The 12,777-nt window shown below is 43.1% G+C and overlaps 1 protein-coding gene and 1 long non-coding RNA gene across 3 annotated transcripts in view; one reads left to right on the plus strand and one right to left on the minus strand.

The window, feature by feature from the left end:
* Positions 1-1,654, minus strand: part of LOC112828324 (uncharacterized) — a 19,715-nt gene extending 18,061 nt beyond the window's left edge. For both annotated transcript variants that reach the window (XR_012380473.1, XR_003209465.2), the window contains exon 1: positions 1,457-1,654. This is a non-coding gene — a long non-coding RNA (uncharacterized lncRNA). The remainder of the gene's footprint in view (positions 1-1,456) is intronic.
* ZNF200 (zinc finger protein 200) lies at positions 1,651-12,351 on the plus strand. The gene is made up of 5 exons (XM_025877308.2): positions 1,651-1,892; positions 2,582-2,912; positions 3,514-3,605; positions 4,130-4,250; positions 11,067-12,351. The coding sequence occupies exons 2-5, from the start codon at positions 2,666-2,668 to the stop codon at positions 11,816-11,818; spliced, it is 1,212 nt and encodes a 403-aa protein (XP_025733093.1). The 5' UTR covers positions 1,651-1,892; positions 2,582-2,665; the 3' UTR covers positions 11,819-12,351.
* The last annotated feature ends 426 nt before the right edge of the window (positions 12,352-12,777 follow it).

Below are 12,777 nucleotides of genomic sequence, written 5' to 3' on the forward strand. Positions count from 1 at the left end.
TATGGATATACTACATCTTGTTTAGCCACTCATCAGGGTTTTTTTTTTTTTTTTTAAGATTTTTGAGAGAGAGAGAGCATGAACGGGGGGCGGGCGGCAGGGGTGGGGCAGAGAGAGAAGCAGACTCCCCAGAGATTGGGGAGCCTGATGTGGGGACTTGATCCCAAGACCCTAAGATCATGACCTGAGCTGAAGGCAGATGCTTAACCGACTGAGTCACTCAGGTGCCCCAACATTAATGTTCTTTTGTCTTCTCTTATTGGTTATCAAATTCCATTTTTTTGTATATAGTATAAGGACACATTCTGTCTTTCCAGAAGAATAGACAATTTTTTGCTAGCACCATCTATTTTACACTAAGTTGAAATACTACCATTTCATATAGACCCAGGTACATTCAGATCAACTTTGGCACTTACTACTCTTTTCTACTGTTCTATTTATTTACTTCCAGTTCAAACCATACTGCTTTAATTGAAAGAGGTTTTTTTTTAAGATTTTATTTATTTATTTATTTGACAGAAAGAGACATACCGAGAGAGGGAACACAAGCTCGGAGAGTGGGAGAGGGAGAAGCAGGCTCCCTGCTGAGCAGGGAGCACCATGCGGGGCTCAATCCCAGGACTCTGGGATCATGACCTGAGCCGAAGGCAGACGCTTAACGACTGAGCCACCCAGGCGCCCCTGAAGGAGTTTGTTATTGTTTGCTTTGTTTTTGGTTTTTGATGTCTGGAAAAGCAAGTATCCTTAATTTTAGAAAAACTTTTGGTACCACACAGTTTTGACACTAGACTGTAACATATTTTAAACCATGGCTAAATGAGTCACCTATAGTTAGCGTTAAGAAAAAAAAAATCCATTCGTATTTTTACTTTGGTCACCCAGGTGGAACCTGGCGTTACATAGAGCAATAAAGCAATCCCTGCCCCAGGGTTGTCACAACGCTGATCAGTGCCTCACTGGGGAATGAACTGAGTATGGCAACAACGCAGAGAGACAGGGCGGTTCGGCCTCCCTGAGAGGCTGAGGACGGAAACGAAGGCGACTGGAGAAGGATCACTAGGATTTCTCAGAAAACAAGATGGCCCGTTCAGACTGCAAGGTAGAAGCTGGCAAGCGGGGAAGGGAAGGGTCACCCGGTTCTGACCTATGGGCCGCCCTCACCGGAAGGGACAGCTGTGAAAGGACCCAGAACCAGGCATACACCTTGATCCGCCACCCAACCACCGCTTCAGCGGTTCTTCGACCCACCCTGGATGCTGCAGCGGAAACAGCCGCAGCCTCTCGCGATCTTCCGGTCGCGAGTAGGCAGCCTACTTCCGGTCGAGCCCGGGGAAAGCGGGGTGGGGTGAGGGTGGGACTGTCCCGCCCCAACCGCCGCGCCTGGCGGCCTCCCATTGGCTGTTTGGAGCCGAACTACATTTCCCAGCAGGCCATGGAGCTACACCGCCAGTACCTGGAGAGGAGCCAGCCCGTCATGGAGGATTGGAGCCAAACTTCTGCTTTCCGTCTCCCAGATAGAGCCATAGAAACAGCGGTTGCCTCCAGCCTGTTCTCCCTCTGGCGCTGAGAGCTCTGCCTGTCGTCCTCGAGCATCGCCTTCTCAAGCGCAGCCTGCCGGCTCCGAGCGGGGAGACCAGGCTTCCGAACCGGAAACAAGGCACCGGTTGTGACGTATCGGCTACGGAGGCGCCCGGCTTCCCAGAAGGCACCGTGTCCTGGCCGTCCTCCCCAACTGACGGCTCCTCACGCCAATAGTCACCGGCGGCCTGTGAGGACACTCGGAAGGGCGAGGGGAGGGCTCGGCCTCTCGCGCCTAGTTTCCCGGTCTCTGCGCCAGGGTCTCTGGGCCGTCCCCTACGAGCGCCCAGGGGCGGCAGAGCCCCTGAGAGGTGAGGGGCTCCGCGAGGGCGGGAACCAGGCTGAGGTGGCCTGCGGGGAGCAGAGCTTGGTCCGTTGCCTGGGGAGCCTGGCCGGCTAGGGAGCCGGGAACGTACCCCGGGCAATGCCGCCGCCTGGGCTTTGTGTTAAAGGTACCCCTTGGCCGGTGGGAGAGGCTCCAGAGTGGGCCTGTTCAGCTGGGCCCCACTGTTTGGTCCCTCGCCGCTCTCAACAGGGCTTTCATGGCGGAAAGGAGTCAGCAGGTCGCGTATGGACTAATCGTGCGGCCTTGCGTTTGCTCCTTGAGCCATCAACTGCCCCCCGAAGGGCATCCGAGGGACCCGCGGTCCAAGGTGCGCAGTACGGCTTCATTTAATGGCTAGGCCAACTTCTAAGCAGATGCCCTTGGTACTGGATAGCAGGTTTCTTACCTTCTGGCCCATTGCTCTTCCCAGTGGAGTTTGCACTTCATATTTCTCAGGAGGATGATCCCTGGGGTTTGGATATCCTCTGGCTTTCGTTCTCAGAGCTTCCTCTCAGGCCTTGCTATGAGTGTCTAGTTCAGCGACCTTCCGTTTCAGTTAGGAGTTCCTCACACCAACTTATCTTTCCTTCCGCTTTAAATTTCACGTGGCCTCACTATCCTGGCCGTATATTGGACCTGGTTTTGTGGGTAAACCATGGTTTCTCTCATCTGCAGCTCGGCTCTCTGACAGATTTCCTTCAGTAAGAGGTGACTCCTGAAGCTCTGCAAAACGAGTGTGGTGTGTGATTGCAAGGCGTGATGGCTGCAAAAGTGGTTCCAATGCCCCTAAAGCCAAAGCAGTCCTTTATACTGAGAGTTCCTCCGGACTCCAAGCTGGGCCAAGACCTACTTCGAGATGCTACTAGTGGGCCCAAGACCATCCACCAGCTGGTTCTGGAGCACTTCCTCACCTTCTTGCCCAAGCCAAGCCTGGTCCAGCCCAATCAGAAAGTCAAGGAGACCTTGGTTATTATGAAGGATGTGAGCTCAAACTTTCAGAACAGACGTAAGGAGCACATGCTGTTTCGCTAGAAGAGAAGGGAATGGTACTAGGGGCTGAAATAGGTTTTTATGTTAGTAACGAATTCAAGTTAGGATAGTGGGTATTGAAAAAAGTTGATTTTAATGTCAACCTGTTGAGGAGAGGGAGTATTTTTTCTCAAGCTGGAGTTTGAGTGGATTGCTGGGTGTGTATAAACCCATAAAATAAACAGTGTCAGTTTTACCCAAACTTTGGGAGGGTGTATATCATTTTAGGATAAAGAAACGTGGATGAATTGTTGAATTGACTGCAGTTTATGTGGAATTTTGGAAATTTTGTGCATGTTGTGGGCATCTTCAGACATGATCCTCCTCCAGCCTTCCCTTGAGTAGTAATGGGAATTTTAAAAGTTCTTAAGATAATCATTCTTTTCATAATGAGGAGACCCTATATAGGTTCAAGACCCTGTGGTTTATGGCTTGAACTCTTCCTGGGCTCACAGAAGCAGCAAAAGCCGTAAGTTGCCTTCAGAAGGAGTGAGGACAGTGTGGCCTTAAGGTGTGGTTAGGGTTCCCATATTAGAGTCACTGATTTTTCCATTAACTACAGCTTCCTCTTTACCCAGTGCAACCTCATCCCATGGTGAAGCTTCTGCCCAGAGAAGGAATCCAGCAGAAACAGGACCCAGTGTCTCTGTATTTGAAAACTGAGCCTGAGGTGGGTTTGGTTTTCCCATTCACTGTTTTGAGTACATCACCTTCTCTGCTCTTTCAGCCCTCCCTGCTCAGCCAACCCATGTATAAAAACACACTCTTGGGGGGTACCTGGGTGGCTCAGATGGTTAAGCGTCTGCCTTTGGCTCAGGTCATGATCCCAGGGTCCTGGGATCAAGTCCCACATCGGGCTCCCTGCTTAGCAGGGAGTCTGCTTCTCCCTCTGCCTCTCTCTCTCTCTCTGTCTCTCATGAATAAAAAAATAAATAAAATAAAAACACACTCTTGGGAGTCAGTAGGAGAGTGGGCTTGTTTTTCACTGCCTCCTTGGCTATTTCTGTTCTGCTTGTCCTCTGGCTCCTCTCCGAGCCTGGCTCTCTGGTCCGTGCTGCACCTGCGTGGAGCTTATAGTCCCCTTTCACCTTCCCTTCCCTGATCATTGGGTTTCAGTCTTTTTTGCCAGCAGAGCTGTCAAAGAACCAAAGAACCTCTGTTATTAAGAGGAAGGGGGCCTAATTGCTCTTTCAGGAACTGGTGGTCCTTGAGGATTTGAATATATTTCATTCCCAAGAAGAATGTGTGAGCCTGGATGCTACTCAACAGCCCACCTCAGAGAAGGAAGACAATGTTGGGGAGATGATGTTACTGGGTAAGAAATCTTGTGTGTTCATATTGAATGCTGTGGAAAAAGCACATTGTTCTGTCAGACTTTTTATTTTTTTTATTTTTTAAAGATTTTATTTTATTTATTTGAGAGAGAGAGAGAGAGCACAGGAGAGGGTAGGGTGAGAGAGAGGAGCAGACTCCCCACTGAGCAGGGAGCCCAATGCGGGACTTGATCCCGGAACTCCGGGATCATGACCTGAGCCGAAGGCAGTCGCCTAACCAACTGAGCCACCCAGGTGCCCCTTCTGTCAGACTTTTTAAAGACCTGATTAACACTAGCTAAGTACATGGTCACACACATTTAATTTTTGTTCTATCCCATGTGGCAGAGCCTGCACCAGCTGTGGCAGTCATTTTTCCTATATCTTTAGGGCAGCAGGGGCTGAGGAGACTTGTCTCGGTAAGCAAGACCTGCAGCTGATGTACTGACGTCAGATATTCAAACAGATAGAAAATGCAGGCAGATTGTTTCTGAGTCCATTTTCTGGATTTAGTGCTAGTCCCCCAGGAGGTGTATTTAAATGTGTTTTCATTGGACCCAGGACTCTTTTAAGTCTTTTTTTTCCCCCTTGATGTCTAGTAGCTGTGAAGTCTACTAGTGTGAATGAAAATATATCCCATGTTGATGGCAATAATATCTAGCACTTATTAAGCACCCATGTGCCATTATGTACGAGGCACTAGTCTGTTTTGCATGCATTTATTATCACATACATTTTTCACAAAAGTACTGTAGAATATAGGAATTATTACTATTTTACAGATGACAGAACTGAAGCAGAAAAATGTTAAGAAATTGCTGAAGTTCGGGCAATCCTCTCAGGTCCCCTTCCTCTTCAGGAGCCTCGTACTATTGCTCAATAAACTTTGCTTTCCTTCCCACCAAAACACACACACACACACACACACACACAACACACACAAACACACAAACAGAAAAGAAATTGCTAAATGTTACAAAGCAGTAGGTAGCAGAGCAGGGATTTGGACTCAGAGATTCTAACATCAGAGCTTGCAGTCTTAGCCCAGAATTATACTGCCTTCTTGCTGCATTTCTCATAACTTTTTCGGTGAATTGCCTATATGGTTGGTGAATGGGGCCTTCTTCATTTGTGCTTATTTCCCAGTAATGGTTAAAAAGTATTGTTTTGTGAGACTACATATGAACTCATCTGGCAGCAGCTTCTCTGTAAGCTAAGAGATGATTCAGCCTTTTTCTACAAATGCACTGCTAACCTAGAGTCAGGAATCCTCAAAAATCATTTTGCTGAGTGCTTAATACTTTTTACTTTGCCTTCAGGGCTGTTTGCTTCTGAGGCTGAAGTGGAACAGAAAGTAGGTTTTGTGAGTTGCTGGGGTAACAAAAATCAAATCCATGACTGTCGAACTCTGTAGTTGTCTTACATTGTGTGGTCAGGGTAGTGTGGTACATAGCCTGCTTAATTTCTCAAGTTATTCTATGTAATATTTGTTTAAGATTTTGTATATTATAGGGTGCCTGGGTGGCTCAGTTGGTTAAGTGACTGCCTTCAGCTCAGGTCATGATCCTGGAGTCCTGGGATCGAGTCCCACATTGGGCTCCCTGCTCAGTGAGGAGTCTGCTTCTCCCTCTCACCCTCTTCCCTCTCGTGCTCTCTGTCTCATTCTCTCTCAAATAAATAAATAAAATCTTAAAAAAAAAGATTTTGTGTATTATATATATATATGTGTGTGTATACACACGTTTATTTATTATTTTATTTTTTATTTTTTTAAGACTTTATTTATTTGAGAGAGAGAAAGAGAGCACATGAGAGGGGGGAAGGTCAGAGGGAGAAGCAGACTCCCCGCTGAGCAGGGAGCCCGATGCGGGACTCGATCCTGGGACTCCAGGATCATGAACTGAGCCACCCAGGCGCCCCTATTTATTATTTTATTTATTGTAAACTCTACACCCAACATGGGGCTCCAGCTTACGACCTGACAACAAGCATGCTCTACCAACTGAGCTAGCCAGGCAACCCTAATATTTTCTTATTTTAGAGATAAGCATAAACAGATTTATTACACTGAGTTTTTCTCAGTCTTGGGTAAAATTAGCATATATTTTAGGTGACTGGTTGGTGGGTATGTTGCCAATTCCAGGAACACTTTGGTCATGGACCTTGAAACTCTCAGGCCCAATCCTCACCCATATGCAAAAGCTGATGATTTAAACCAACATTTAATAAATGCTACTTGCTGTGTCCTTAAGTAGAGTTGGATTCTGGAGTTGATTATCAGTGGGTTCAAACGATACATAGTGCCCCATTCCTGCCCTCTAAAGCTTCCAATTTGTTTTTAAAAGATAAGTCGTTCACATAAAAAGATAAGCATTACAAAACCATTGTAGCTATAAAGGGTTATGATAAGATCAAGATAGGGTCTGGACCCAGGAGCAGAGTTTGGAAGAAGACAGATTTGATTTCAGATGAGATTGAATCCATGATAGGAAATAAAGTGAGATGATTTTCTGGGCACTTGAATATTAGGAATTGGAGGTCACATGTAAAGATGTAGAGATTTGGGAGTCATCAGTATATAGCTGACATTTGAAACAGTAACATTAAGTAGTTTGGAGAGGGAAAAGTGTAAGGGAATGAACCTTGTGGGGGCAGGAATCACAGGAGAATCCTTGGCAGAGAAGGATAAACTGTGTGTCTCAGTTCAAGTGAATCACATAAAACAACTGAAAATGCAGAAAGAACACTTAAATTTTCAAAGAGATAGTTTTCTGTGGTCATATCTGCCCTCTACTGTGCTAAGAGAATATGAGCCTTTTCAAGATTGATGCAGATTGACTACCTACTATTCAACAAAGTCAGACTCAATAGATTCCAAAAAGTAGAAATAACACAATAGGATCTATCACAGTGCAGTACAACTAGAAAGTAATAATGAAATTGGAAAAAAAAGTTCCCTTCACCAAGAAATGTTTAAACTATTAAGTAACCTTGGGTCACAGGGGAAATACAAATTAAAATTACACAATTTTTCTAGGGGCACTTGGGTGGCTCAGTCAATTAAGTCTGCCTTCAGCTCAGGTCATGATCCCAGGGTCCTGGGATTGAGCCCCATCTTGGGTTCCCTGCTCAGCAGGGAGCCTGCCTCTCCCTCTCCCCCTGCTTGTGCTTGCTGTCTCCCTCCCTCCTTCCCTCTCGCTGTCAAATAAATAAATAAAATATTTAAAGAAAAATAAATTTTAAAAAATTACATAATTTTCCTAGCATATACCCTGTTTCAGAATCTATAGTAAAACACAGAAGTAGATTTGAATGAATGGGAAGAAATACCATGTTGACTAGTCAAATTTAACATTAAAACGTCAGTTCTCCCCAAGTCGGTTTATGAAGTGAATGTAATCCCTTTAAAAATACCAGTAGGACTTTTCTCCCTGGAACTAGACAATCTGATCTCTAATTCAATTGGAAAAATAAATATGAGTAACCAGGAAAATTGGAAAGAAGAGCAGTGGAGAGGAAGGGGCTCATAAAGGTGTCGGGACAGCTCAGCCATTTGGCAAATCATACCCTACTTTGCACACCAAGAAAAAGCCCCAGCAGATTGACTTAGGAATACAAATGACCAATAAACTACATGAAAAGATGTCCAGGGGCGCCTGGGTGGCTCAGTCGTTAAGTGTCTGCCTTCGGCTCGGGTCACGATCCCGGGGTCCTGAGATCAAGCCCCACGTCAGCGGGAAGCCTGCTTCTCCCTCTCCCACTCCCCCTGCTTGTGTTCTCTCTCTCGCTGTCTCTCTCTGTCAAATAAAATAACATCTTTAAAAAAAAAAAAATGTCCAGCCCTACTCATAATTAGAAATGCAGATTAAACTTATACTAAGTTACCATCTTATTTCATCTATCAGATTTCTAGAAATCAGAAACTTAACACATTGGTAGTGAAATTGTTGGGAGACAGGTATAATACTGGTAGACATGCAGACTGATACACTCCCTATATATGGGAATCTAATATTAAAGATGAATTTAACTTTGATCCAGCAGTCCCACTTCAGAGAATCTATCCTACAGATAACAGCACACATTCAAAATAATATGCAAATGAGGTTACTCATTGTTGTATTGTTTGTGAAAGCACAAGGTTGAAGACAATCCAAGTGTCTCTGCAGGGGACTAGTTGGATATGATGTGTCCACACAGCATACCATGGTAATCGCCATGCACTGGAATATAATGATCAAAATAAAGTAAGTTATATAAGAAGAAGGGAGAAAGGAAAATCTATCATCTAGAGAAACAGTGGAAGAAAAAAAAGAAACTAATAAAAACTGGTACCTATCTGGGCGATGAGTAGAATGGATGGGGACAGGGACTGGAGTAAGACTTCTTAGCATATACCTTTCCATATTTAGATTTTTGAACCATATGAACCATATATTAGCTACTAAAATTTTTTTAATCTTAAAAATTAGTACACTGGGGCACCTGGGTGGCTCATTCAGTTGAGCATCCAATTCTTGATTTCAGCTCAGGTCATGATCTCAGGGTTGTAAGATCAAGCCCCACGTTGGGCTCCGCACTAGGCATGGAGCCTGCTTGGGATTCTCCCTCTCCCTCTGTCCCTTCCCCTCCCAACCCCCCCAACCCTGCTCATGCTCTCTCACACACGTGCGTTCTCTCAGATAAATGAATAAAATCTTGAAAAACAAAATAGGGAAACCTGCTATCACTATTAAAATCATTAACTGGATAAAGCAAAAAGATAAGAAGAATAAATATTGGGGTGCCTGAGTGGCACATTCGGGTTAAGCATCTGCCCTCGGCTCAGGTCATGGTCCCGGCATCCAGGGATGGAGCCCCACGTTAGGCTCCCTGGCAGGGAGCCTGCTTTGCCCTGTCATGCCCGCTTGTGCTCTCTCTTGTTATCTCTGTCTCTCAAATAAATAAAATCTTTAAAAAGAAGAAAAAATATTGGGAAGGGACGGAACCAAAATATGGTTTGTACTTAGAAAATCTAAAAGGATCAACAAAAACATCTTTAATAGTTTTAAAGTAGGTAGATAGGGAATGTTTAACAATAGCATTCTTAAAGTAACACAAAATGATGGAAGCTGTCATTCAGAATGGCTATAAAATAGTTAACCACAGGGGCTCCTGGGTGGCTCAGTCATTAGGCGTCTGCCTTCAGCTCAGGTCATGATCCCAGGGTCCTGGGATCCAGCCCTGTGTTGGGCTTCCTGCTCAGCAGGAAGCCTGCTTCTCTTCTCTCCTGATTCCCCTGCTTTGTGTTTCCTCTATAGCTGTCTCTCTCTGTCAAATAAATAAATATATAAAATCTTAAAAAAAAAAAGTTAAGTGTAAATATAAGTTATAAAGGAATGGCTAGAAAATAGAAAATTTGTCAGATTTTGATACTTTTTTATGGTTAATTTGTGGAGTTACAGAGAAAGATTTCAGCTAAATATTTACATCAGTAGTGATTGACACAGATTGATTTGCAATATGTAAAATTTATTTAAATTTATAAAAATCTCAGCCCAATAAATTACTAGTTTGTAATAACAAAGTACAAAAAAAACTAAAATGAGAAAACATTTCATACCCATTAAATGTTTTTAAGTTCAATCTAATGCTGGCAAGATTAGGTAAAATTGGTAAAATTGATACCCACATGTTGATGGTTATATTAAAATTGGTAAGCTTCTTTTGAAAGAAGTGTGGCAATCTCTGTCAAGAGCTGTGATAATTATTGCCGTTTGCTTTGACCCAGCATTTCATTACCTAAGGGAGTGAATGAAAAAGAAAACGCCTTTTGGTGTGAAACTGCAAAGTCCAGCAAAGATGCATATTCCAGCTGTGATTTGCCACATACTGAAGTGGTCGATTTAACCCTTTATTTTCAGCTAGTTGCCCAGAGTTTTGGGGGTCCCTTGTCACCCACCTTTTCACGGCGTGCTTTTTTTTTTTACTTTGTTACCTAGTCTTTATAATGTTATTTTACACAGACTTCTTTTGGAGGTATAAATACAGAACAGTCTACAAATCATAAGTGTTCCCCTCCAATTTCCACAAAATGTACACATTTGTCTAACCACCACTCAAATTGACTATTCCTTGCATCCCAGAAGTCCATCTTGTGCCCACTGCCCAATTACTACTCCCGAAGCTTCCTCCCCTAAAAATACCACATTGTTTTCTACCATAATTTATAGTTTTATTATTTGTGGTAATCACTGTAATGCCCAAATAATCACCCACTGAGTGAATGTGATATGCCTTCATTATTTTTGGTCATTTGAATTGTTGCCAGTTTTTCAGTATATAGGACTATACAGTATAGGACACTATATGGTATGATCTAATCGTATAATACCGTAATATTTAGTGTAGTGAAAATCTAGAAATAACTCATCTTACTGTTCACTTACTAGCCTCCTATAAAGAGTATGAGTGGTACCCTTTTTAGTATTTATGTCCTTCATCCCTTGATCCTTAGCTCACTGCTCTACACAGAATATAATAAGATCAATATGCACTTTTTGAGTAATTAGTGCCTATTCAGAAAGCAAACATAGGACATCTGTAGTCCTACTCATTTCATTAAAAAAAAAAAGACTGTGTGCTCACACTGCATAGAAAGATTTATCAGTCATATATTCCACCCACAGTAAGAGTGGAAAAGGAGTGTTGATAATGATTATCTGCTGGTCCTCAGATTTCTGACACTCAAGATTATTGTTTGATGAGAAATCTAACTTGTTCTTTCCTGCCTGGTGTCATATCCCTCAAAAGTAGCTAAATTCTCTTTGTTTCCATAGTTAATGACGTTAATCCTGAGAGTGAAGATCTTCAGAAGGAAACTGTAGAGAATGAAGATCATAGAGAAGGGACTTCAGATTGTGATGAAGCAGATTTTTCTGTGGTCTCTGAGGAATCACCAGATTGCCATAAAGAAAGACTAAATACATCTATTCCCAAGCAAAGGAAAATGAGAAATCTTCTAGTTACCATTGAAAATGATACTCCACTAGAGGAACTCTCAAAATATGTGGATATCAATGTGATTGCACTTAGCCGAAATCGGAGAACAAGAAGATGGTATACTTGTCCTCTGTGTGGGAAACAGTTTAATGAAAGTTCTTACCTTATTTCCCACCAGAGGACTCACACTGGAGAAAAACCCTATGACTGTAGTCACTGTGGGAAAAGCTTCAATCATAAAACAAACCTTAATAAACATGAGCGAATCCATACAGGAGAGAAACCTTATTCATGTTCTCAATGTGGGAAAAACTTTCGTCAAAACTCTCATCGGAGTCGCCATGAAGGAATCCATATAAGGGAGAAGATATTTAAGTGTCCAGAATGTGGGAAAACCTTCCCAGAGAACAAAGAATTTGTGCTTCATCTGCAGAGTCATGAGGCTGAAAGGCCATATAGTTGCAAAAAATGTGGGAGAAGATTTGGTCGGCTGTCCAACTGTACCCGGCATGAAAAAACCCACTCAGCATGTAAGACCCGAAAGCAGAAATGGGATCAAGAAAGGTCTGATGATCCTGCCTCAACCTGAAATGTTTCATAAGGAATTCTGAATTCCCAGGCTGTTTGAAAATATACAGATATGTGAAAACCTCATTATAGCCAAAATTGGATAAATACCCATCTTGGCTAAAACCTCAAATTTTTAGAAAATTCATAGGGAAGAAAACATCCTCAAGGGCTATACCTCAGTTAGCATACAGGATTAAGGAGCTTTCTTTTGTGAACTTATACAACAGTGTAGAGGCCGCAGATCCCTTTCCCAAAATGGCTCTGAATATGAGTCAGAGGCCACTTACCTGCAAGGTGAACAGAGTGACTCAATGTATACGGAAAGCATATCCATTTTTCCCCACATAGGAAATCACACTTGAGACAAAAAAATAATGCGAAGGTCCTTATCTGGAACTGTGTTCCCCTGAAAGAACCAAACTACTGATTTGTTAAGCCAATAGCTTCTGTTAGCAATTCACATAACCTTCTAAGAATACCCTGTTAAAGCCTGAGTGTTGAAAGGGATTGTTTACTCTGGAATATGGGAAAATACAGCGATTGAATGTCAAAGACTTACTCTGTCATTTTTATGTGATCTAAACAATTGATCTCAGTAACATTTGCATTTTGTAGTGAAAAGTGACTTTTACAGGAATACTTTTCACAACATACTTTTAAAGTGTCTACTGTTCTTACTGTATTTTGTCCAGCTATTGCTTAGACAGCATTCTCATGCCTTTCCATTGCCAAAAGAAGTTTGGATCGCTCAGGCCCAGCCACCCAGCCCCATTACTGGAAAAGCTCTTCAGAAATGTTGTCCCTCTGATGAGCCAAGAAGAAAACCTGCCCATAAAAGAAATCCAAGAGCCTGAAGAGGAAGACGAAGACATTTCCTTAGACCCATGACTGGTCAATAACCTTACCATGTGCTTAATTCCCCTCCAAGCAGTCATCAGACCCTTGGCAATGGGTGGTCACTACCTCACAAGCAAAGTG

This window comes from Callorhinus ursinus, unplaced genomic scaffold (assembly GCF_003265705.2).
Source record: "Callorhinus ursinus isolate GAN/ISIS: 27379988/994484 unplaced genomic scaffold, GSC_fseal_2.0 scaffold13, whole genome shotgun sequence".
NCBI lineage: Eukaryota > Metazoa > Chordata > Mammalia > Carnivora > Otariidae > Callorhinus > Callorhinus ursinus.

What these genes read in the sequence shown, in the direction of transcription:
- ZNF200 (XM_025877308.2), top strand. Translation starts at nt 2,666, where the DNA reads ATGGCTGCAAAAGTGGTTCCAATGCCCCTAAAGCCAAAGCAGTCCTTT. An exon ending in CTCAAACTTTCAGAACAGAC is followed by an intron (nt 2,913 to 3,513) that starts GTAAGGAGCACA and finishes CTCTTTACCCAG; the next exon opens with TGCAACCTCATCCCATGGTG. An exon ending in ATTTGAAAACTGAGCCTGAG is followed by an intron (nt 3,606 to 4,129) that starts GTGGGTTTGGTT and finishes TTGCTCTTTCAG; the next exon opens with GAACTGGTGGTCCTTGAGGA.